Source organism: Quercus lobata, chromosome 9, assembly GCF_001633185.2.
Source record: "Quercus lobata isolate SW786 chromosome 9, ValleyOak3.0 Primary Assembly, whole genome shotgun sequence".
Classification (NCBI taxonomy): Eukaryota; Viridiplantae; Streptophyta; class Magnoliopsida; order Fagales; family Fagaceae; genus Quercus; species Quercus lobata.
Genome location: NC_044912.1, coordinates 14142499 through 14169181, shown reverse-complemented (window position 1 = coordinate 14169181; position 26683 = coordinate 14142499). Strand labels below are relative to the sequence as shown.

Sequence of the window (26683 nt, the reverse complement as noted above, 5' to 3'; positions counted from 1 at the left end):
GTCTACATGTTTGTTATGCCACAACAACCTAGTAAATGACAATATGATTTTTCTCAAAAAAAAAAAAAAAAAAAAAAAAAGTAATCACAATATGCTTTGTCTGAAACTATGATTTATGACAGCATAATATGCAATAACAACAAAAATTTTAGTCTCAAATTTTTTGGGGTTGGATATGGATCCTCATCAAGATTAGTTAGGGTTTGTCACATGTATTCTTTCATACATTAAATTCTATTTGAAGTCATAACCTCTATTACTTTTTTAATTAAGATTTTTTTTCTTTTTCTTTATAGAATCAATTAATGTATCCTTTTTAACTACTTATATTAATGTTATTTTTGGTTTTCCTTTACCTTTTCCGTTCCTTTAACTTAAATCTACTCACTATTCGTTTCTTGATATTGTTTTCTTCGGAAAAAAAATAGATCCTATTAACTTTAATACTTCATTGTATATGCGTAAATGTGTTTATGGTGTGTACATTTTATTTCCTTCTTCCAAAATCTTTGGGTTAGGCAAATGTGGTGTCCTGTATGGCTGTGAGTGATGAATGTAAACTGAAGTTCATGGAGCTAATAGCAAAGAGGAACTGCAGGTTTATTATTTTCAAGATTGAGAATCAAGAAGTGGTGGTAGAGAAACTTGGAATCCCAGATGAAGCCTATGAGGACTTCACCGCATCTCAGCCTGCCAGTGAGCGCCGCTATGCTGTCTTCAATCTTGATTTCATCACTGATCAGAGTTTCCAGAAAGGCAAATTATTTTTCATTGCATGGTAATTTAGATTTTCTCCAACAAGTATATATGAATGCTTAAAAACTAGTCCTTTAGTGTATATTTTATAGTGGCATATTGAAATGGAGATAAAAAAAAAGCACAATGTATAGTAATTAGTAAATCTTTCGATTAACATTCAAAGAACAGTTTTTCTGCTTTTTTGAGAAAAAAGTCAAGTAAAATTATGTTTCTAGGAGTAATGGAAATACTCTCAAAGTGCTAATGAGTAACGACACAATGGAACTAGAAAACAGAAGCCAAATAATATATGCATGGCTTCCAGGCTAATACTGCTCCTCTTTGGAGGCAATTGATCATATATTGAAGGCCAAAATAACAATTTGATACACAATGGTGTTTGTGAAAGTTAACTCTCTTGTTTTCAGATCACCTTTCTTCAAAGTGAGAAGTAAGGCGGTCTATGCCAGCTCCAAGGGTAGATTCAAGAGTCAACCGGATGGAATTCAAGTTGAGTTGCAAGCAACAGATCCTAGTGAAATGAGCTTTGACATTGTAAAAGGACGAACAACGTAAAAATTGTCATTTTTTTTTTTTACTTTGGATGTTTAGCCCTTCCTAAAAACTACATTATGCAAGCATTGATTTTCCGCTCAACATCATTATTAGTTTTCTCTTGTTGCACGGATTTTATACTAATAGTGTCTGTTTAAGAATAACTTATTTAGCTTTTTGCTGAAAGCTTTTTTATTGAAAATGTGCTAAAATATACTTGTACCTTTAAAAAAATGAGAAAAAGTGTGAAAAAAATGAAGTTTTAAAAAACTATACATAGAAATCTATATCTATATATTATTAAAAGCTGAAGTGTAGCGTTTAATGCTGCTGCGCAACATGCTGCTCTTATGTTGCGTCACATCAGCTGCCACGTCATTTTCTTTAAAAAAAAAAAAATTTCCTTCAATTTTTAAATGGTTTTTACAATTTTCAGCCCTATAAACCCTAGCCTTATAAATGCAGTCCACTACTTATTTATTTACTCCTACTATCACCCTATAATAAATTTGTATAATTAATCCAACCCACATTTTATTTATTTAGTTCCACTATCAAGCCCAACCTAAAACCTTTTAAGTTCAGCTTAAAGGAAAAAGAAATTAAAAATATCAAACGTTCAAGCCCGTTTGGAAGAAAGAAAAAAAGAAAAAAAGAAAAAAAAAAGGGGAAGCATTCAGGGTTTTTTGTGTGACCAGATAGAAACGTGAGCCGAGAGAGAGAGAGAGAGTTTGAAATATGTAACGTAGAGGGAAGCTTAAAGGGAGGAACAAAAAAAAAACGTTGAAGCCTTCACCAGATAGAAACGTGAGCAGAGAGAGTTTGAAATATGTAACATAGAGGGAAGCTTAAAGGGAGGGGGAAAAAAAAAGCGTTGAAGCCTTCAGGTATTGCGTGAGAAAACAGAGAGTTTGAAAGCTACTCACCTTCCCACTCTACCGTTTTTCAGTAACGGCTGTCTATCTGATTTCCTTCCTCCCTTTATTCCTTTCCACATGGTTTATAAATATTGACAGAACCTCCCTGCTTTGGTTGAGGTATCTCTACATCTCAATTCTTTTTTTTTGGTGCAAAACTTTTATGCTCTGTTTATATTAATATGAGACCCTTTTTTTTCGTTTGTTTGTGTTTGTGTTTATATTAGACGAGCATCCTTGGCATGCCATTGATGTGTTTGTGAGATTGCTTGAATGCCGTTTCAATAGGACTATAATTTTACTGCTAAAAAAACTATTTTATTTTACCTTGGTTTATTTGGAAATATCTCAGGTCTCATTTTTTTAATTTGTTGTGGCTTATTGGAAGAATGTAAGACTCTGAAGTAGTGAAGTATAAAGTGTTGGTGGCACGTCTCATCCATTCCAAGGGGATTTAAAGGTGAGTTTTCATCTCTCTCGATTGCTTATATTCCATGACTGAGGGAAGTAGTTTGATAGTGGTATACTGGAGTTTGAGTGGTTGTTAAGAGTGGGTATGGCCGGATGTGAGTTTCTATTGTATTTTAGACTAGATACAAGTATATGGTGAATTAGGGAGAAATTTTATTAAATAGATAAAATTGAGCATGGAAGCCCAATATAGTGAAGTGAATGAAAGTTTTTTCTATTAATTTTTTTTGAGTTCTTTTTATATTTTAACTTTCAAACCTATGTGGACGTGCTATCTGGAAGCCTTTTCCCACAATTGTCAATCTATAGCCAATCCAGTTAACTTGATGCTGGGTTGCCTCTGGTACTACACGTGTCATATGGATCAACTGGGAAAAACAACTGATAAAGATGATTAAATTGATGCAGATTTCACTGATAGAACTTCTCCTTGAAAATTTGTGTTTTCTATGTTGGCTGTGATTTTGCAATGTATAATGTGCATATTTTCAATGTGATTTAGAGAATGGGTTGTCTATGGGGCATCCTCTTGAAAGAGTTAATAACAAAATTGGAGATTGTACGTTTTTTTCCAATGCTACATTTGGTCAAGTAGGTGGTTGATTTTTATAGTTAGAGCCACCGAGGTTTATTTATCTTAGTTTTCCATGATGAATTTGCATCAACAGTGTATATGAAATAAGTTTAGCGCTTTGGTTTCAAGTATAAACTCACTAGATATTTATTCACTTCACTATATTTGATTTAACCCCCTTACAGAATTTCGCAACAACTAATCTAAAGAACAAATGACAAAGAAAAGAGGGATGCCATAGACACAAAGAACCAAACTGACTCTGTTTGGTACCAAACTGAGAAGCAACTAATTAGAGCATTAATATTCGTATATTTTCTGACCATGGATGCATACTTAGATCTAAGCTTGCTCAGCTTTATAGGGAGTAGAGCACATGGCTATATGCTATCTAATAATTATTAATGCTCTCTACGAATTTGATTTGATAGCAAGATTGTGTTTCTCTTGAATATTTCTAAATTCATATGAAAAGTATGTTTCCTATCAAAGCTTTATGTAAAGCTGCTAGATTCTACAGCTCGTGTCTTTATTCCCATTAAATTGTCTAGGCATTTTTAATATGTTTGTTCAAGCTTTCAACAAGTTATTTGTTACAAGTTTTTTAAAAATATATTTTTTATATTATTATTTTTGTTTTTTTAATTGAGTCCCTTTAGAAGTAGCAATTCTTCTCAGAGTTTTTTACTCTAGATGAGTTTGTATTGGGATGTTTTGTCACAAAGTGGCCAAGGGGGAGTTTGTTAGATTTTTAGTGTTGAACAATTCCATAAGAATTGTTTGTAATGATGAATTTCAAGTTTATCGATGTTTTATCACAAAATTTTAGAAACTCACTGGATATTTGCTCAAGACTTGACTCACATTGTGCTTCAACTACTCTTGAGATAAAGTAAGGGAATAGTAACAAATAGAAAAAAAGAAGCCCTTAAGCTATAAAATTAAAATTAAAGATTAAGAAATAAAAGATTTGGAGTTTGATTACTTGATTTTCTTCCTTTTTTTTTTTTTTTTTTTTGGAGATGAATTTTACTAAATCAAGTTTTGGACCTGATTTTTTCAGGGAAAAAAAAAATGAAATCTATCACCTTACATAAATATTAATAAATTTTGAATTAAGATTGTGAGTTGCTTTCATTTGAAGTTAGACTTTTGGAAATTTTAGGCACCTAGGTTTGGTAGATCCAAATTTTGCTACTAAAGTTGAAATTCCTTTTTCTTTTTTCTTTTTTTCATTTGGAAAGGTTGGGGAGAGGGGCATTCATGTTGAGATGAATTTTCTCAGTAGTGGTATATTGGAAGGTAAGAGTCAGACTTTCAAGAATGTGGGAAGCTGTCAACCGAAAAAATCTAGAACTAATAAGTTTGGACATGGTTCTTAAAGATGAACAGGTTAGATTTGAATTCAAAATCTATTTTGTCATATTTTCTTTACTCGACTCGCACCTTAAAACTAAAATTGTGACTAACAAATTACTTATTTAAGTACCAAGATGATACAATACACGAGACAATTCAAAAAAACAATGTTAAGAAGTTTCAGGCACAACTACGAGAAGGACAATTATATTCACTGTCCAATTTTCGAGTAGATACTTACAAGGAAAAAGATAGCTATCGGCCTATAAGTAAAGACAAGAAAATAAACTTTCTACGTACAACAGTTATTGAGGAACTAAAAGAGGCTGAAATTACTATCTCTCAGCATAAATTTGAATTTGTTGATTATAGAATAATTGTGGATTGCTTTGACAGTAACAAACAATTGACAGGTAGCCTAAAAACTCTCAAATTTATTTTCAAATAACTAAGTTTCCAATTACTTAATCAACTTTATTTATTGCAGACATCATTGGAAAAATAGTTGGTGTTGGACCACTAGGAAATGTTCATGTTCAAGGATCTACTGTCCCAATGAGAAATATAGATATCATGAATCCAGGGTAAGCTTTAGCATGTACATATGGATTCATTGCATAATACTACTTCAAACTCTTTATCACTTACATATTTGTTTGTCGTAGAGGACTCAAAATAAGAATTACTCACTGGGGACCAACATTAAATGAAATTGAGGACAATTTTTACACCAACAATCCAGGACCCTTTGTCATAATAGTGACATCTACTATTGTGAAAACATTTAGAGGTAATAACTTCTTTTAAACATATCTTTTCTTTTACATAATTAACATTTTTATAAAATACAGGGGAACACTATTTGTCATCTACAAATGCAACAAAAGTGTACATCAATTTAGAAATACCTGAAACTACAACATTGATTGATAGGTATTTAGATTTTCCATACCATACTTTTATTCTAATATATTATTTTAAAAATAATCTTGATACTTTTATTTAGTACAATACAATCTTCATATCAAATAATTATTCGCTATGTTTTGATTTAAATCTTCTACCATCAAAGAAATGTGGAAAAGACTGAAATTGAAGGCATTCCTCTACAATTCAAGCAACAAATATCAGTTGAAAAAAGAATCACACAAAATAGAAGAACAATCAAGCAAATGACATCCTTGGAATGGACGTCGAATGATCAGGTAATCAACATTTTTTCCCAATAACATTAGACCAATAATATATTTAGTTCTCAATAAGCTTAACACTAAATACATTTCTTTTTTTCTTTTATATTGTAGGAAAATGTCTTCACATGCCTTGCAACAATTGAAAATATTGAAAATAACTTTGGATGGTACTATATCGGATGTGCAAAGTGCAACAAAAAAGTTAAATCTGAAAATGATTTTTGGTGCAGCCATTGCAAAAGTAACTCTAATTTTCCAATTCCAAGGTAAAATATAAATTACCAATTTTAGAATCATTCAATATATGTAAACCTAAAACAAAAAAATATATATTTATCAAACAAAAATGAAACAAATTATATATTTATACATGCAGATATAGAATTCAACTCAACGTTGATGATGGAACAGAGTGTGCTGTATTTATTTTGTTTGACAAGGAAGCTGAAAAATTCCTTCACACAACAGCAAGAGAACTATCAAACAAATATGCAATTGTAAGACAATACAATTAGCATATATAATCTTTCGTTTAATTTGAAAAGAATATACAACATTACATTTAATATTTTATCAGATGAATGCAAATTCCACCCTACCAAATGAAATAGAGAAGCTCATTGGAAAAACATTTGTGTTCCAACTAAAGCTTAACGACTATAATTGGAAGAAAGGATGGGACTTATATACAATTGAAAAGGTGTTTGACAACATTTCAAATGACAAAACGGCAATGAAACTTGATCATATTACAACAGTAAGCTGTCAACTATTAAAAACTTAAGCCTATTTGCAAATCCAAATATTATGTTTTAAACCACATATTGTGTTTTAGGAACCACTGCAAAATGATGAAATCAAGGAAACTCCAGATTAGACTTCTGACAAAAACACATTTGAAGTATTTGATACAAAACCATCCACAAGCGCAAATAATGATCCAGCTAACCCACCCAAAAAAAAACCAAATGGTGATATCACAACAATAAGCTTTCTACTTCTACATTTATTTGCAAATTCATTCAAAAAAAAATATCTACTATGTACTTTAATAAACATTCTTTGGTGTAGGAATCATTGGAGAATTATGAAGTCAAGAAAAACGCAGTCCAAACTTCTGAGAAAAACAAAATTGAAGTTCTTGAAACAAAACCATTAACAAGCACAAATAATGATGAAAAAAGATCAAAACATGAACACAATAGTGGTGCCATACCATCAATGAGTTTTGCCTCTAATGTTAAAGATGCTGAACCAAGTGATGATTACATGTTCCTTCGAGATCTAATCAATCGTCGAAAAGCTACAAAACACAAGTCGTCAAAAAAGAAGATGCTTCAAAGATGCAAATGATATTGGACTTTTATATTTTCTTGCCTTTATTAACTTATTTCAAGGTTCTATTATATCTTCATATTGTCCCAAAAAAGTCAAATAAAAGACTTTGCTTCATTAATAATAAAAGTTTTTTGGAAAATCAAATTGTTTTCCAATTAAGCACAACTACTAATAAAATCAATACCAGCCACCACTGTTGTTAAAATAAAAAATACCCAAAAGCAAGGAAAAGCAGGAAAAAGGTTCATTTCGCATCCCAAAAAACCAAGCATGCAAGAAAAATGGAGTGGGTCATTGGGATCGTGAATGCCCTTACCCATATGGAAATGAAGAATTACATGTAACATGCAAAAATGCTCAATTGACTTGGAAATGTACAAATTAGCCAACTGAGTTTGGTAGAAATTATGTTTCCAAAAAGCATAATACAATAAAATTTCCTCATCCTATTTATAATACTAATCTCTATCTTTAAAGGAATAGATCTTTTTTTATTATTAATATTTATTTAAAAACAGTTGAAACAACTTAATTACAGTCCTCTAAAGTTTTCACCTAAGATGATGCTAACTTCAAATTTATAAAATTATTTCTATCTAATTTTAAATTAATTAAATTTTACTAACTTGGAAAGACGGATGATCAGCTCTTCACTGACTAGAAGGCCAACTATAGTTGTATCCTTTCCACATCTAATTTCAAGACAATACCTTCTATCATCATGAATCCTACAATATATTGTTTATACATATATAATGCAACTTAAGTAGTAATACATTCAAAAATATTTCAAATAATAACACGATCATAAAAAGAAATAACCACGCGTAACGCGCGGGTCCGCGACTAGTTAAAAGTTAAAAGCTGATGCCATACTATGAATTTATCTGGCATGATTAGTACTTAGGCTGCTTGTCCAAACTCCGAAGTCACTTGATAGCACATAACTCTGTCTTTTCTGTCTTGGTGTGTTTTAATGTTGAGGACAGTGAATTTGGAAAAGCACTGAATCCAACTTTTATCAGAAAAATCTAATAGGAAAGAATTAAACAACAAACCTTATGTTCTATTCTTTTTGGTGCAAACTGAAATGGCTTCCACTACATACATAAATAGTTCGAACAGTCTTAGGCTGGAATCATAATCTGAAAGTTCAAAAACGTGTACAAAAACACCTTTGAACGTTTAGACCCCCAAATAACAACTTAATCAATTCAAGCAATATGTCAAACAACTAGTGTGCGGAAACTTAACATATGCTATCAAACAAAATTGATTAAATACTATCTAAGCCATAACAGATTAATATCCACAGCAGATAAATAAAAAGGCAAAGATAGAGAGGAAGGAAGATGCAAACACAAAGACAACACGCGATGTGTTATCGAAGAGGAAACCGAAGCCCTCGGCGAAAAACCTCTCCGCCGCCCTCCAAGCGGTAATCAATCCACTAGAAAATATAGTTGGGATACAAGGACAGCAATAGACCCTCCAAGCCTAATCTACCCAGTGCACCTAAGCCCTCCAAGCTTCTTGCTCCAACGAGGTTACGCCGAACCTTTTTCTTTTCTAGCTTCCCGGATTCCGCTACTAGACCGTAGCATCAACCAATGAAGATTGGTTCCTTCCTAACTGCTTCCCAGAAATCCAAACAGCAGACTCACAAAGATGATGATGGTGAGAACCTGGTTTGGTATAATGCCTCTCAAGGATTTGACAATGGAGAGGAAGAGAGTTGAGGAATTTGAAGAGTCTCTAAGGTATAGATTGTGTGTGAATCAATCTAGTTTTTCTCTAGGGTTTCTCTCTCAAAATTCTCTCTGGAAGCTCTCTTTCAATCGTGGGTAATAGGGGTATTTATACTGGAGTGGAGAGGAATGTGAAACGTCAGGTTTTTACAAAACAGGGGTGGCTCGCGGCTTGACCTCGCGGCTTGACTAAGTCGCGAGATCCAGTCGCGAGATAACCGTATGGCCAGTTGTCCTGTTTTGTCCTGTAGTGCTCCAGCTAGCATGACTGTTCATCTTCCAGCATGCTTGGCACGTGTGCAGCTTCTGGCGACTTGCAGCCGCGAGTCACCCGCGAGTCCCAGCCGCGACACTCTGTTTTCTTGCACACTCTTGAGCAAACTTCACTCTATCTCACTCACTACCCTTACATCAAACCCACCTAAATACAGGGTTACTAAATGCTGAATTACAAGCAAATTTGGCACGGAATAAAGCCAATAAGATGGTTGAATAAATTCAACCTTACATAATCCTTGGCATTTTATTTAAGCACATTTTAGAACAAGATCAGGAGGTAATGATACTTGTCACAATTGCTCTGCCAACTAATCTTTGTGGCCTCTTCGAAAGCATGGACCAGAGCTACCTGCAATCATGAATATCATTGCCATGGGTATGTAAGTTGGAATTTGAAGTATGTATGAGCTGTGTGAACACCTACACAATTCTATTCTTTGTAATAGTAAATTATCCCAGTGGAGTAAAATCTTTTAGCATGTTACTGTGTGCGCCGTGGTACAAAACTTGTATGATACAGATGTGTACATAACTTTTCATAGTCCCTACTCTGTTTCTTTCAGTAGCATTTTGCTCTCAGATCTTTTTAAATGAAAGTTTGCATTTCAAAATGAACCATGTTTCATATTGCAACTGTCTGTAAATCATGACTAGAAATTGAAAAAGTGGGCTCCATTTGGGCATCAGCATCTTTGTAATACAAACAGCAATTGAAATATTGAATAGGAGGTTAGCTATGTGTCAAATCACTTTTGCATTGCAGCAGGACAGAATGGGTTGGGAAATTGTAATAAAGAAGGACAGGACAAATCCCTAGGCTTCCCCACCTAGAATAAGCCGGAAATCCTAGTCTTCACTACCTACATGTGAAAATTATAAATTATTTTACTATTCAGTTTATTTTTGTTATTATTTATAGGTTCATTATATTTTTTGATACTATTCATGAGTTTCACTGAACTATTTCAACTAACTTTTACATTTATTTACAGTACTTTCAATAATAAGTTTTCAGTCACAGAAAAATAAACGGTATTCAAACAGACCCTCAAGGTGCAGTGCTTCACATTCTTGGAACCTCTTTTTAATAGGCTTCAAGGAGTACAATCAAGCCACAATCATTCCACAAAATCCACAACATTAAATTTGAAATTCAAAAATCAAAAGTGCTATAATTGAAAAATGAAATCTGAAATTTGAAATAAGAAATATCTAAAATGAAAAATTCTGAAATAATGTTGGTTGTGCTTTGCTCCCTCCCTGCATCAACATCCTTATCAACTCTCCACAGGAATATCTTCAGCCGTTCATGAAGTTTAGAACTCCATAAAGCCTTCCAGAGGTCCTGACAATAGAGTTTGAAGACAAACTTAAAATATTTTTAATTTTGAAACACTGGCAAAACGCGATTTGGACACTTTGCCCTCCCAAGGAACTTTTTGCAAAGTTTTAACTCTTCCAAATCTAAGAGTAGCCACAACCTCTCTGATGTGGTGCCATTCAGCTAGTTCGATTCAAGATGTAATGTCCCAAGGCAGATAAGTTTCCAAAATACTTAGGGATGGAAACATAGAAGGGATTGGCATTATATAGAAAGAAATGCAAACAGGTACAGGGAATAGAATTTCTTGAAACACTAGGGTACGACACATCTTAGGTACAGCAATTATTTAATTAATAAATATTTTTGGACATAATATGTTTATTTTAGGTTTTAAAGTTAAGCAACAACAATATAATGCTTGAAAACATATCTAAAATTCATTTAAAGGCAATAACAAATAGCAAAGAAGTACAATGACCCATAAATGATGTATAAAGTAAAATACACTAAACACCTAAGTTGCACAGGTACCCACATGGGTAGGGGTATGACATGAGTACGGGTACTTGGACATTTTAGCCGTGTCCAAGCAACATAGAAATGCAAGATGCCTAAATTGGCAAAAGGAATTTGATATATTCCAGTAAGCTGATTGCTGGACAAGAACATGTTCAAGTTGTAAATATTTAATATGGTACTTGGTATTGGGCCATGATTCTTCGCTTCAAATATTTCCATATCAATATATGAAAATGGTACCAAAAAGGCATAACATTGTTAAGTTTTCCAACCACTTCTCCATGCCAAATAGGTCCTTCCACTAGGTGAAGCCATGAAGCATCATCCATGTCTATAATAGGTGCAGTGTACTTGTGCATATGTACCAGAGTGCTCCTACGTAATTCATGCAGTGTGACAACCCAGTTGTTACTTTATTTAGTAAGAAAATCTTAATAAAACTCTTACTACATATGGTGTTTTCTTCACATCAATGATCATTACAGGATATTATACAATTACTTCAAGGCCCTTTACATATTAACACATTTCTTGATAGTTTGCTATATCATCATATGCACATCATTCCAACTGCAGCTACAACATCAACAAGAGCCAATTGCCTGCAGTCATCCAAGACGAGGAAGATGTCAATTGTACTATGGACTACGGAGTATTTGATTTTATTTGTTTGTTCCTGTGAATAGCAATATGAAATCAGAGTTATCGATTTGAGTGGGAATTTTTGGACTTTATCATCTAGAACTTTCAATGGCTTCAAACCAAAGTTGGTGGTCAAGTTGGCCAACCCATCCATTGGCTACAGTGGCTTTTTGATGATTTAATCATGATTCCTTTATTCAAAAAGTTGTCTTCCTCTTAACTCTTAAGTTATTGTAGTACAAATAATTAAAGCAGTGCAAGATTTGAATAGCACCACCATCACGTTCATCTACAAGAGGACCATCGCATGACCTTTTACATAGTGAAATTTGGTCAATAATTTGACCATTATCATTACAATAGTGGTTCCATGGACTCACCAATATGTGAATTTCACATGCAGTAAGAGTGTGGATTCATGCCAAAAGTCTTGTAACTTAATTGGTTATCACTTCTTAATGTGTTCATAACATTTAGAATTTAAATCTTTCTCTCTTTTTCTCTCCTGCTGTAGCTATCGAATTCCATAAAATAATTTTCTAACTATAAATGCGGCCTATACAACAACTGTCCTATGAATAGGGAGGCATGCAGTGCACGGTACAATAGAAAAGTAAGGCAACGTTAAAGAATAAAAGAATAACTAGTTGGTTTGGGGGTATTAATAATGATGGTGGATGGAAATGTGAATGCCAAACTTGAGTTCTTCCTCTAATATTGTATCACTTACAATTTAATGGTTTCAAATATCTAATACTATTCAATTAGGTTTTTTTTCCTTAAGTATCTCTACTTGTCATCAATGTAGAGGGTCTTCTCAGAACTTAGGCAAAGCAGATTGAGATCAGAAAAGAGTCCTAGGAAGGTGATACCTGTCCCAATATGTCTGGCACACTATGTAGTATTGAAAATGTACCCTGAATACTCCAAAATGAACATTGCTTGCTGATTCCTGTTGTTTTATTTTTTGGAAATATTCTAGACTTGGATATTTTATTCATCACTTCTTACACAAACAGCATAAGAAAAAGAATACAATCTATTTGAGAACATTTTGACAAAATATACAGCAGGTAGCTAGCCTATTACCATCATCTCTTGCACTTTCTTCCCCACAATCAGAAAAAGAGGGCCATTTCAAAGTGCCTTTTGGTCATGTCTCGTAAGTCCACATGTTTGTTATGCCACAACAACCTAGTAAATGACAATATGATTTTTCTCCAAAAAAAAAAAAAAAAAAAGTAATGACAATATGCTTTGTCTAAAACTATGATTTATGACAGCATAATATGCAATAACAACAAAAATTTTAGTTTCAAATTTTTTGGGGTCAGATATGAATCCTCAACAAGATTAGTTAGGGTTTGTCACATGTATTCTTTCATACATTATATTCTATTTGAAGTCATAACCTCTATTACTTTTCAATTATTTTTCTTTTTCTTTATAGAATCAATTAATGTATCCTTTTTAACTGCTTATATTAATGCTATTTTTGGTTTTCCCTTACCTTTTCCGTTTCCTTAACTTAAATCTACTCACCATTCATTTTTTTTTTTTTTTTGAGAATCTACTCACCATTCATTTCTTGATATTGTTTCTTCAAAAAAAAAAAGATCCTATTAACTTTAGTACTTTATTGTATATGCCTAAATATGTTTATGATGTGTACATTTTATTTCCTTCTTCCAAAATCTTTGGGTTAGGCAAATGTGGTGTCTTGCAGGTTTATTATTTTCAAGATTGAGAATCAAGAAGTGGTAGAGAAACTTGGAATCCCAGATGAAGCCTATGAGGACTTCACCACATCTCAGCCAGCCAGTGAGCGTTGCTTTGCTGTCTTCAATTTTGATTTCATCACTGATCAGAGTTTCCAGAAAAGCAAATTATTTTTCATTGCATGGTAATTTAGATTTTCTCCAACAAGTCTATATGAATGCTTAAAAACTAATCCTTTAGCGTATATTTTATAGTGGCATATTGAAATGGAGAAAAAAAAGCACAATGTATAGTAATTAGTAAAGAACAATTTTGCTGCTTTTTTGAGAAAAAAGTCAAGAAAAATTTTGCTTCTAGGAGTAATGGAAATACTCTCAAAGTGCTAATGAGTAACGATACAATGGAACTAGAAAACAGAAGCCAAATAATATTTGACTTCCAGGTTAATACTACTCTTTGGAGGCAATTGATCATATATTGAAGGCCAAAATAACAATTTGATACACAATGGTGTTTGTGAAAGTTAACTCTCTTTTTTTCAGATCACCTTTCTTCAAAGTGAGAAGTAAGGCGGTCTATGCCAGATCCAAGGATAGATTCAAGAGTCAACCGGAAGGAATTCAAGTTGAGTTGCAAGCAACAGATCCTAGTGAAATGAGCTTTGACATTGTAAAAGGACGAACACTGTAAAAGTTGTCATTTCTCTACTTTGGATGTTTAGCCCTTCCTAAAAACTACATTATGTGAGCATTGTTTTTCTGCTCCTTGTCATTATTATTATTTTTTCTCTTGTTGCATGAATTTTATACTAAAAGTGTTTGTCTGAGAATAGCTTATCTAACTTGTTGGTGAAACCTTTTTACTATAAGTGTGCTAAAATATACTAGTACCTTGAAAAAAGTGAGAAAAAGTGTGAAAAAAATGAGGTTTTAAAAAGTTATACATAGAAGTTAAAAGCTAAAAACTGATGCCAAACTCACCCTAAACTTGTAGTTAATGTCATACTATGAATTTATCTGTCATGATTAATACTTCTTAGGCTGCTTGTCCAAACTTGGAAGTCACTTGATAGCACATAACTCTGTCTTTTCTGTCATGGTGTGTTTTAATGTTGAGGACAGTGAATTTGGAAAAGCACTGAATCCAACTTTTATCTGAAAAATCTAACAGGAAAGAATTAAACAACAAACCTTATGTTCTATTCTTTCTGGTGCAAAGTGAAATGACTTCCACTACATACATAAATAGTTCGAACAGTCATAGGCTGGAATCATAGTCCTTATTCAAGTACATTTTAGAACAAGATCAGGAGGTAACGATACTTGTCACAACTGCTCTGCCAACTAATCTTTGAGGCCTCTTTGAAAGCATGGACCAGAGCCACCTGCAATCATGAATATCATTGCCATGGGTATGTAAGTTGGAATTTGAAGTATGTATGAGCTGCATGAAGACCTACACAATTTTATTCTTTGTACTAGTAAATTATCCCAGTGGAGTAAAAGCTTTTAGCATGTTACTCTGTGCGCCGTGGTACAAAACTTGTATGATACAGATATGTGTACAAGAAATACTGGTCATAGTGTCTACTCTGTTTCTTTCAGTAGCATTTTGTTCTCAGATCTTTTTAAAATGAAGTTTGCATTTCAAAATGAACCATGTTTCATATGGCAACAGTCTGTAAATCATGACTAGAAATTTGGGCTCCATTTGGGTATCAGCATCTTTGTAATACAAACAGCAACTGAAATATTGAATAGGAGGTTAGCTATGAGTCAAATCACTTTTGCATTGCAGCAGGACAGAATGGGCTGGGAAATTGTAATAAGGGAAAAGAAAGAAGAACAGGACAAATCCCTAGGCTTCACACCTAGAATAAGCCAGAAATCCTAGGTTTCACCACCTACATGTGCTTGAATCACCACTAAGCTTATAGAAACAATTTTAATCTAAAAATTCTTATTCAAAGTGCAGTGCTTCACAACATTCTTGGAGCCTTTTTTTAACAGGCTTCAAGGAATACAATCAAGCCACAGTCATTCCACAAAATCCACAACATTAAATTTGAAATTCAAAAATCAAAAGTGCTATAATTGAAAAATGAAATCTGAAATTTGAAATAAAAAATATCTGAAATGATAAATTCTGAAATAATTTTGGTTGTGCTTTGCTCCCTCCCTGCATCAACATCCTTATCAACTCTCCACGGGAATATCTTCAGCTGTTCATGAAGTTTAGAACTCCATAAAGCCTTCCAGAGGTCCTAACAATAGAGTTTGGAGACAAATTTAAAATATTTTAATTTTGAGACACTGGCAAAACGCGCTTCGGACTTTCTCCAAGGATCTTTTTGCAAAATTTTAACTCTTCCAAATCTAAGAGAAGCCCCAACCTCTCTGGTGAGGTACCATTCAACTAGTTCAATTCAAGATGTAATGTCCTCAAGGTAGATAACTTTCCAAAATACATAGGGATGGGAACATAGAAGGAATTGTCATTATATAGAAAGATATGCAAACCGCTACGGGGTATAGCATTTTTTGAAAAATTAGAGTACAACACATCTTAGGTACAGCAATTATTTAATTAATAGATATTATTTGGACATAATATGTTTATTTTAGGTTTTAAAATTAAGCAACAACAATATAATGCTTGAAAACATATCTAAAATTCATTTAAAGGCAATAATAAATAGCAAAGAAGTACAATGACACCCATAAATGTTGTCTAAAGTAAAATACTCTAAACACCTAAGTTGCACGGGTACCCACACGGGTAGGGGTATGACATGAGTATATGTACTTGGACATTTTAGCCGTGTCCGTGCAACATAGAAATGCAAGATGCCTAAATTGGCCAAAGGAATTTGATACATTCCAGTAAGCTGATTGCTGGACAAGAAGAATAAGTTCAAGTTGTAAATATTTAATATGGTACTTAGTATTGGGCCATGATTCTTCTCTTCAAATATTTCCTTTTAAATATATGAAAATCATACCAAAAAGGCATAAAATTGTTAAGTTTCCAATCACTTCTCCATGCCAAATAGGTCCTTCCACTAGGTGAAGCCATGAAGCATCATACATGTCTATAATAGGTGCAATGTGCTTGTGCATATGAACCAGAGTGCTCCAATGTAATTCATGCAGTGTGACAACCCCGTTGTTACTTTATTTAGTAAGGAAATCTTAATAGAACTCTTACTACATATGGTGTTTTCTTCACATCAATGATCATTACAGGATATTATACAATTACTTCAAGACCCTCTACATATTAGCACATTTCTTGATAGTTTGCTATATCATCATATGCACATCATTCCAGCTGCAGCTACAACATCAACAAGAGAAAAATATTCTAGACAACATAATTTACAATTCAATACCTGATTGAAGAATCGATGCCTTTTGCTACCAAAGCGTCAGCTTCTTAAACTTTTTGCAAATCCAGTTCACCTTCAGCACTGTAGTCACATAGGCCTGACCTTTCATGTCATAGACAAACCGGAAATAAGCATGCCTCCAAGTCCTCTTGAAGAAAAGAGCACCACAAACTCCCCAAAAGCCTAGTGCAAATCCAACCCCTAACCCAATGTAAAACCATGATGTTTCAGACTCGTCTTCAGCTTTTCCCAGTGGAGTATCACCATCAGATTTTTGCTCTTTTGTGCAGTTTTTTCTAAGAGGAGCTCCACAAAGTTCAGGATTTCCAGTGTAGCGAAGTGCATCAAAGCTCTGAAGTTGGGTGCTTAAAGGAATTCTACCTGAGAAGTTGTTGTATGACAAGTCCAAGTAACTAAGAAATGTCAAATTAGACATGCTTGGAGGAATTTCACCTGATAGATGATTTCTTGAGAGATCAATAGACTCTAACTCTTCCATGGTCCCAATTTTTTCTGGTATCTTTCCCATCAAATGGTTTTGAGACAAGTTCAAAAGACGCAATTTGGAAAGAAATGAGATTTCAACGGGGATTGATCCAAACAAGTTGTTACTTGAAAGGTCTATTATGCTAACAATTCCAAGGTTCCCGTTCCCTTCATATTCTAATGCCACTCCTTTGGGGACCAACATAAGACTGTCAAAGTAGGGGCTAACATCATCAAAATACTCAAGAAAGGTACCGTATGCAGGATTGGGCTGCATTGCCATGGCACTGATCAAATTCAAACACTTTGGTATGGGTCCTGATAGGTTATTCTTAGCAAGATCCAATATTCTAAGAGACGAAAGTTGGCATATTTGTAGAGGTATATGCCCTGTGAACCCACTCGACCTTAGACGGAGAATTTGAAGACTTGGCATTTTTCCAATCCAAAGTGGTATGGTCATTGGAAAATGATTCTCACCTATATCAATGAGCGTCAAGTTTGAGCACTTTTGTAATGAGGAGGGAATGTCCCCAGAGATGCTATTGTTATTTAAACGCAATGCTTCGAGCACAACTAAAGACTCCATCGAGTAAGGAATTCTACCTGTTAGATTATTGCTCCCTAAATTTAAATGGATCAAAGACTGCCAATACCTCCAGCAATCAGAAAGTTCTCCTGATAGGAGATTGTTTGATGCATCTAAAACCTCTAATTTATTCATTCTATTCACCTCGTGGCATAGTAAAGTGGAAATAGATCCAGAAAATGAGTTGTTAGCTATATTGAGTACTTTGACATTTGCAGACAAATGTGGCAGCTGACCTTTCAAGTGATTAGATTTTAGATTTAAGATCCTAGAATTCAGCAAGATGTCAGATACATCGCCTTCTATGTGGTTGCCAGAGAGATCGATGAGATCAACATTTGAAGTCCAATTCCAAAACCAACTAGGAGCCTTGCCCAAAATTCCTGACATGGACATTAGTAAAATCTCAAGAGACCTTTGTGTTTTTAGCCATTCTGGAAAGTTAGGTCCAATCTTGCAAAAGCTCATGAAAGCATTTTCAAGTTGGAAAGGAGGAACCCAATTGGAATTGACATTGAAGAACAAGGATGTTTGAGACACATCTAGATCCTTTAATTTTGAAAATTTGGTAAAAAGCACTTCATCTAGACTGCCTGTTAAGGAATTGTTTCCAATAACTAAGAACTTTAAATTTGAGAGTAGTGCAAGACTCTTTGGGAAAGTGCCATTTAACTGATTATCAGAGAGGATTAATTCCCACATGAAAGATAAATTCCCAAGGGATGAAGGAATAGGACCACTAAAAGAATTAATTTGGAGATCAAGCACTGTTAGATGCTTAAGTTGCCCAATTGACTCAGGAATATTTCCAGTTAGATGATTTTCCCCCAATGCTAGAATTTCTAACTTTTGAAAATTCGAGATGCCATGCGGTATCTCGCCTTTCAGTGAATTGCTGCTCAGATCAAGCTGTAAGAGGGTTGCACTGATATTAGAGATCAACCAATTAGGAATCTCATGATTGAAAAGATTATAGGAAAGATCAAGGACTAGAAGAGACGTGAAATTGACAAATCCAAGAGATGGATTTAGGCTATCAAGATTACAAAATTCCAAGTGTAGCTCCGAAAGAGATGGAAGCCTACTCATTATTTGAAGCCAATCAGATGCTGCGTGAAGGTCAACAAAGGACATGTGAAGGTGTTTCATGGAAGAGAGACTAGACATCCAATGAAGACTATCCACATAAAGGCCAGGGTTAAATCCAAAATCCAAATAGTGAAGGCCTGAAAGATTTCCAAGCTGATGAGGAATCAGTCCTGCACACAGAATCCAGATATAGCGAGATGTTTCAGACTCACCATTGAACCAAGGAAACTTGGAATACGAGTACAATTAAAATTAATAAAACTCAAGTCCAAGTAATGCAAATATTCTAATTCAAGCAAAAAATGACTGATCTCACCTTGTAAGTTGAGATCACCAACGTGGAGCTCTCTAACTCTACCGGTTTTGTTGTCACAAAGAACTCCTTCCCATCTACAACAGTCTTCTTGGTCAGACCAGGATGAGAGTGTGTTCCCAGAATTAGTGAGACCTCTTTTGAAGATTAGAAGTGCTTGTTTCTCTTTTTCATTGCAAGAGACATTTGAGTTTCCTTTGCAGAAGCTGAACGTTGCTGCAAAGAACCATAGTAAGAAAAGTAGATGACTTGCAGAAGAATTATCCATGATGAAGCAGTAAAAAGGGAAGAGACGGGTTCAAAAGCCAACTGTGAAGGTTCTTAGCAGGTTGAAGTTCCATGATAATATAATATAGGCTACTTCACCAACTTCCCTGCATGGCTAGTTGGCTGCATACACAAAATTTGACTTTTTGACTTCTTTTTTGCCTTTTTGTTGGGGACTTGTTGACTACGTAAGTATTATTTTCCTTTGATCAGCACACCAAGGAATTAGGATTTTCCAAATTCTGTTGCTTCTAAGTCTTTTCTCCCTGTCAATGATCAAAGCTGCAGAATGAGGAAGGTCGAGGAGAAACTGAGTCGGCAGAAAAGAACATTGAATCTGCAGAAAAGAATAAATCTGCTAAAACGACTGTAGCCTAGCTTGCTATTGTTTTCTTTGTATAAAGCTACTTGTAGTTTTGTTAGTTTTAGTTAGCACATGATAAACACGTGATCACTTAAATGTACAACTATAGAGTTTGTTAGGATTAGTTGTTAGTTAAGTTAGTTAGTGTTTTCCCTCTTCTATTGGTTGTATATAAAATAAATATCTTTGTAACATCAAGTTATTCAGATTAATCAGAATATTCATTCAATCAAATCTGATACTCCCTCTTTAATTTTTTTTTTTTTTAAAAAAAAAAAAACCATTAACAATAAAATTGAATCACTAGCATCTTTCAAAATTTGGTCCATGCAAAAATTCTATATTTTGTAATCTTCTTTTTTTCATTTCGTTTCATTAATCATCTTAACATTGAGTAAGATCTAGAATTTTCCAATCAAATGTTATCTTCCATTCAATTCAAGGGCCTTGTTTTAAACTAGGTAAAATAGTTTCAACTGGTAGAAGCACAGTGAAGATATGGTCCGATGGCAAATGGCTAGAGAGCTCTATGCAAGACACGTGTTAGGAATTTTTCACAATTAAGCTAATATAGTCCATTGTGATTGAGACATAATAAAGTGAGTGTCAATTGTAATTCCATGTGAAAGTGATGTTTTATTCACAACTTGCAATCTTAGTAAATTGTGAAAAAGTTTTAATGTCCTTAATTATAATTTCTTAGGTGTTGAACTTTTTTTTTTTTTTTTTTATAACCAAGGAAATATTAGGTTATTCAATTTAGGTAACACTACACAACTTTTCCTGCATTGCTTGAATTCAATTACAAAAGTAAGATACTCTGCCTAAGTTTTTGACATATACGTATATATACTATTTTGGAAATATAAGGAGAAAGGCATGTCATTCAACTAATGTATTGACAAGTCCTCACTAATTAGAAGAAATTCCCTACAGAATCTGTTAAGGATAAGATCAGCAACAAATCCAAGCTAGTTGTGATAAAGAGGAGTCTTTGAATTCCAAAATTCAAAAGAGTTGTGCAGATAACAATCAAGCTAGTGATAAGAATAGATGTTAAAGATAGACTTCTTTTGTATTTCAAGATAGACTTTTTTTTGTATTTTAAACTCCTTCTGTCTGTAACTTTATCCTCTTGTAATTTGTAACTCAAACACATATTATATATATGCAGCACAGCCAACACTGTTTCGGTAAGGCTGGAAAATTCAATCATTATCCTGCACTTATTTGCTTTTATAGAATCCGACTGAGCTTCTGCAATTCTTCCCTACCAAATTGGCCATTCTCAATCTTTCACATTTCTTCAACAAAATCCTCAATATTTTTCACAAAATTCCCACACCCAGAAGGCCCAAAAAGAAAAAGAAAAAGAATTGACCTATGATATTTGGTTTGGCCCATGTGCAAAACATGTTTGTTGTGGTTGCGGCTATGGGCCATATCCAACATATTTCAGCTTTGGGTTGTGCGGCAGTGTCAATAAGAGTGAGGAGTTTAGGACTGTTTTGGGTAAAATTGCTTTGGAAACAGAGGTGGTGCCGTGGTGGTGAATACTGAATCAATGGGCTGGGATCAGATTCGGAAGTCATATAGACTCGTAGCACAAGAATTGAGGCCTTGGTTTCCTTCTTCAACTCGGAAAAGGGTTGTTTTTCTGCTGGGTTCACAGAAACTGCAACAATGTAGCCCACTACGGAGCTAAATGGGCTTTTTTTAACTTTTTTTTTTTTTTGGTTGAGAAAGGGGCTTTTTTAAGCTTATAAATTTTCTATAGATGAGTTTCAGTTAGTTCAATTAGTAAAGTCTCTAATAGTTGTATAAGAGATTTAAAGTTCAATCTCCACCTACATAAAAAATTGACTGGTATCTTGGTCTGATGATAAATAACTATCATCAGGAGCGAACGCCATAGATTGAAACTCTTATTTAAAAAAAAAAAAAAAAAATTTCTCCATAGTTTTGGGTAATTTCAAATTAAATGCTATAGTTTAAGTTTTATAATATACTAATTGCACCCTATAATTTGCCACCAAATTGGTTGAATACAGTCTCTATAAAAAAAATTAAAAAAAAAACCCACTATAATTTAATGAATTTTTCAAAGTAAACTTTACAATTTTATAAGTTAAAAGCTAAACCCTATAATTTAAGGGATTTTGACCCTTAAATTAAATTAAGCTGGCACATGAGAACTCTTAGGTTAATCTGTAAATGATAAAGAGTCCTACAAGAGGAATGTAAGACGTCCTTATTGTTCACGAAGAAACAAATTGTAAAACGTATCCTTTGACAACATATTCAAGGATCATACTCATGAAATTAATTCATATTTTAGTGAGAGTAGACTTTAATATCAATTGAGAACTATGAATAGACCCTAACAAATTAAGTATCACTTATGCCCAAAATTAACAGCCTACAAAATCACATGACCACAGTAATAATCACCACAATATGGTAATACTTTGTAGGGAGGGATTCGACTAGTGCATTTTGACAAAATACACAGCAGGTAGCTATTAGCCTACTACCATCATCTCTTACACTTTGTGCCCCACAATCAGAAAAGGAGGGCCATTTCAAAGTGCGTTTTGGTCATGTCTCGAAGTCCACATGTTTGTTATGCCATAACATTATAGCAATATGATGTTTCTCAAAAAAAAAAAGTAATGACGATATGCTTTGTCTAAAATTATGATTTATGACAGCATATGAAAATGAATTGCAAATATGCAATAAAAACAAAAATTTTAGTCTTAAATTTTTTGGGGTCAATTGTAGATTCTCAACAAGATTAATTAGGATTGGTCACATGTATTCTTTTCCTATATTATATTCTATTTGAAGTTATAGCCTCTATCACTTTCTTAGTCAAGATGATTTTTTTCTTTTTCTTTATAGAATCAATTAACGTGTCCTTTTTAACTACTTGTACTAATGCTATTTTTGGTTTTCTTTTACCTTTTTTGTTCCCTTAACTTAAATCAACTCACCATTCATTATTTCTTGATATTTTTTTCTTCTGAAACAAATAGATCCTATTAACTTTAATAATTTATTTATATATGTAAATATGTTTGTGATGTGTACATGTTTTTTTTCCTTCCAAAATAAAATCTTTGGGTTAGGCAAATGTGGTGTTTTGTATGGATGTGAGTGATGAATGTAAACAGAAGTTCTTGGAGCATATAGCAAAGAGTAACTGCAGGTTTATTATTTTCAAGATTGAGAATCAAGAAGTGGTGGTAGAGAAACTTGGAATCCCAGATGAAGCCTATGTGGACTTCACCGCATCTCAGCCTGCCAGTGAGTGCCGCATTACTATCTTTAATTTTGATTTCACCACTGATCAGAATTTCCAGAAAAGCAAAATTTTCTTTTCAGTGCATGGTAATTTAGATTTTCTCCAACAGTCTATATGAATGCTTAAAGACTAGTCCTTTAGTGTATATACTAGTGGCATATTGAAATAGAGAAAAAAAGCAAAATGTATAGTAATGAGTAAATCTTTCGATTAACATTCAAAGAACAAATTTTCTGCTTTTTTGAGAAAAAAAAGTACGAAAATTTTTGCTTCTAGGAGTAATGGAAATTCTCACAAAATTCTAATAAGTAATGACACAATGGAACTAGAAAATGGATGCCAAATAATATTTGGCTTCCAGGCTAACATTGCTCCTCTTTGGAGGCAATTGATCATATATTGAAGGCCAAAATAACAATTTGATACACAATGGTGTTTGTGAAAGTTAACTCTCTTGTTTTCAGGTCACTTTTCTTCAAAGGGAGAAATAAGGTGGTCTATGCCAGCTCCGAGGATAGATTCAAGAGTCAACTGGATGGAATTCAAGTTGAGTTGCAAGCAACAGACTCTAGTGAAATGAGCCTTGACATTGTAAAAGGACGAACACTGTAAATGTTGTCATTTTTTCACTTTGATGTTTAGCCATTCCTAACAATTACATTATGTGAGCATTGCTTTTCTGTTCCTCGTCAATTGTTTTTTCTTGTTGTATGTGTTTTATACTAAACCTGTAGTTTAGGTTCTAAAGTTTAGGAGTTTATGTATTTAGAACTCTAATGTGTATTGTTGGCAAACCATGATCAAAACAATGTATTTAGAAGTGTTTAAGTCTAGCTCAAAGTTGTGATTTTATGTAAAGTTGGAATCGAGTTAAAGCAGGAAGCATTGTGCCTTTCGGCCTGGCTCGATTGATCGAAAGACAGGCTCGATCGATCGAAGCTCGGGCAGAATGCTTTTCTGTAGATTCATCCAACTCAGCCCTATTTGTTTTAAAACGTTTTTAGGGTTTTTTATTTGTCCTAAGTATAAAAGGCAAACCCTAGCCATGTTTTAGTGTTGCTCATATTTGCAGTTTGTGTAAATCTCTTCTGAGATCTAGAGGAGCTTTCCTTTACACAAACTTAGGGTTTTCAAGGAGGAAATATTTTCTACACCTTGATGATCAATTCAGTTGCTGCCATTAAAGCTTAAAGAATACAAAAGCGGGTGTGCTTGTAGTTGGTGGGAATCCAAGAAAGAAGGAGTCCGTGGATTCGGAGTTTGCACGTAGTCATGTTAGTAAGTTCTACTGGTTGGTAGCAATAAGAAGTCGAGCGTGGGGGCTTGTAAGTCTTATTTTATGAATTTCGATTCTTTCAAGATAGTGGATTCAAGTTTACCTTGAGGATAGCTAGGTCAAATCCTTCCCAAGTTTTTACCGGTTTGGTTTCTTGGGTGATCATATCTTGTGTTATTTATTTTTCGTTGCTTTGCATGATTTGATCTTTTATATTGTGATAACCTAGACTTGTTTAATTGGACTTAATAACAACTTGGCTAATTACCTAGGTTAATCCAATTGTGTTTTAAGGGGTCTAAAAACTGTCAAGTGGTATCAGAGCGGGTAGCTCTTCTGTTTTAGATCTTTTGATCTAAGAGCTGATCCTTGACCCCTGTTATCATGGATAATTTGAAGTGTCTTTCTGATCATGTTTCTGCTCATGCTTCTGTTGATTTTATTGATGCCTGTGAAACTCTTCGTAAGGAATTATTGAAATCTATGAAAATTGCTAAGAAATTCAAGGAAGAGTTAAAATTGGCTAATCTTGAAAAAGAGGAATTGGTTGTTAGATTAGATGAATCTAATAAAAAGAATGAATTTTTGAGAAATCAAATTTCCTCTCAAGATGAGAAGATGAAAAGCTTGGAACAAGAGTTAGTTGAATCTAAAACTAAAATTGAAAATTTGACTTGTACCAAGTCTGTTGTTGATAACAGAAGTGTTTTTGTTTCTCTTAAGCCTAAAACTGAGAAAGTTTATATCCCTCCTTTCAAGAGGAATAATAAAGAAAAGACTTATTTTGCTAGGTTAGACAAAGGTAAAAGTTCTGATGTTGACGCTGAAGTTTCTAAACCTAAGTCTAAACCTACTGTTGGAGAGTATAATAAATCTGTTTTTGTGCCTACTTGTCACCTTTGTGGTGTTGTTGGTCATATTAGACCAAATTGTTCTTTATTGAGGCAAAAACCAAAATCTGAGACTAGACTTGTTGTTAGGAATACTGATGTTCCTAAATTTGTTCCTGTTTGTCACTTTTGTGGTGTCTTCGGTCACGTTCGTCCTAATAGTCATAAACTGAAATTTAAGCATTCTATGTTTCAGTCTAGGATTTATGATGTTATTTCTCCTGCCATAAGTCCATATAAATTGTTTCATATTTTTTTGAAAAATTTGAGCTTGTTGGCTTGTGAAAGGAATTTGCAGGGTTTTAGTCTTTCTCAGAAGATTGGTGTAATTCCTCAAATACACTCTGCTTCTCATGGATTTTCACTTACAAAGCCGAAGACTCGTGCTATATAGGTGAGAAAAGATTCTCCAAGGTGAGTGTTGCTAACTTGTCCCTGATTTAATTCTTTCAATTAATTGTGGACATGTTTTGTTTCTGTTTTTGGTCGTTTTTTTGGTTATTTTTTATTAAAAAAAAATCCAAAAACATTGAAAAAATTTCAAAAAGACAAAAATATTTTATTTTGTGTCTTGTTTTATTTGTTTTGAGGATTACATGAATTATGATATCTCTCTTGATTTAGAAGTTGCTTGACATTGTGGAGAAACTTGAAAGCTATTTTTGATTTTATGTGAGTATGTACTAGTTTGTACATGTACTCAAGGGTTAATTAAGAAATTAATATTTCTTGTTTTTGTACCCTCTATAGCTTAGTTAAGCACTGTCATGCATTGTTCATTTAGCATAATGTGTGCTTTTTGTTTTCGGTCATAAATTTTTTTTTAAAACCAAAAAGATTTTTGTGTTTTGTATTTCACATCTTGGATTTTTAATCAAGGATTGGCCATATTATCTTTACATAACAAGTTTATGTATCTTGTTTAGCTTTGATGAGCTTACTTATTGCACTTTACCAGTTGAAGTTTTGTAGTGCATGTTGTGTGGGAGATGTTTATAGTTTTTGATCACTTTGTCTTGATCTTGAAGTCACATGTCTTTGACTGTCGGACTTGAACCTTTTGAGAAAGGCATAAATAACCATCTCACTATTATTCACTAGCCAATCATGAACACCTTAGTGCATATCATAAGATTTTGTGCTCGAGAAAGTATAGCATATGCACAAAAAGAACATAAGGTGAAGCCTCGGTTTAAATTGCTTAATACTTAAAATCAAAATTGGTGTGTACTATTAGGCTTGATGCCAAACTCACATGACTTAAAATTGATATGTATATTATGAGGCATAAATTCAAGAAACTTACATAATTGCAAGCTTATGATCTAGGAGATGTGG

The 26683-nt window shown here is 33.6% G+C and overlaps 3 protein-coding genes and 1 pseudogene across 3 annotated transcripts; 3 read left to right on the top strand and 1 right to left on the bottom strand.

Moving 5' to 3' along the window:
- The first annotated feature begins 473 nt into the window (after positions 1-473).
- Positions 474-1314, top strand: LOC115961016 (annotated as a pseudogene).
- A 3212-nt stretch (positions 1315-4526) lies between these two features.
- LOC115961268 lies at positions 4527-7160 on the top strand. The gene is made up of 9 exons (XM_031080273.1): positions 4527-4557; positions 5102-5198; positions 5280-5404; positions 5466-5547; positions 5687-5819; positions 5919-6073; positions 6184-6304; positions 6385-6564; positions 6879-7160. Exons 1-9 carry the CDS (start codon positions 4527-4529, stop codon positions 7158-7160), a joined length of 1206 nt encoding a protein of 401 aa, XP_030936133.1.
- Positions 7161-14579: 7419 nt separating this feature from the next.
- On the bottom strand, positions 14580-19509 carry LOC115961267 (receptor-like protein EIX2). Its single transcript, XM_031080272.1, has 3 exons — positions 19245-19509; positions 16768-19098; positions 14580-14760 (listed from the first exon to the last, which is right to left on the bottom strand). The coding sequence occupies exons 1-2, from the start codon at positions 19507-19509 to the stop codon at positions 16793-16795; spliced, it is 2571 nt and encodes an 856-aa protein (XP_030936132.1). The 3' UTR covers positions 14580-14760; positions 16768-16792.
- A 3512-nt stretch (positions 19510-23021) lies between these two features.
- On the top strand, positions 23022-23791 carry LOC115959678 (actin-depolymerizing factor 7-like). Its single transcript, XM_031078176.1, has 2 exons — positions 23022-23265; positions 23661-23791. Exons 1-2 carry the CDS (start codon positions 23022-23024, stop codon positions 23789-23791), a joined length of 375 nt encoding a protein of 124 aa, XP_030934036.1.
- The last annotated feature ends 2892 nt before the right edge of the window (positions 23792-26683 follow it).

Coding starts and splice junctions, on each gene's coding strand:
- LOC115961268 (XM_031080273.1), top strand. CDS start 4,527: ATGAATTTTCTCAGTAGTGGTATATTGGAAG. Junction 5,405..5,465: donor TATTGTGAAAACATTTAGAG/GTAATAACTTCT, acceptor TATAAAATACAG/GGGAACACTATTTGTCATCT. Junction 6,305..6,384: donor TATCAAACAAATATGCAATT/GTAAGACAATAC, acceptor ATATTTTATCAG/ATGAATGCAAATTCCACCCT.
- LOC115961267 (XM_031080272.1), bottom strand. CDS start 19,509: ATGGATAATTCTTCTGCAAGTCATCTACTTTTCTTACTATGGTTCTTT. Junction 19,099..19,244: donor TGGTGATCTCAACTTACAAG/GTGAGATCAGTC, acceptor TTCTGTGTGCAG/GACTGATTCCTCATCAGCTT.
- LOC115959678 (XM_031078176.1), top strand. CDS start 23,022: ATGGATGTGAGTGATGAATGTAAACAGAAGTTCTTGGAGCATATAGCA. Junction 23,266..23,660: donor AATTTTCTTTTCAGTGCATG/GTAATTTAGATT, acceptor TTTTCTTCAAAG/GGAGAAATAAGGTGGTCTAT.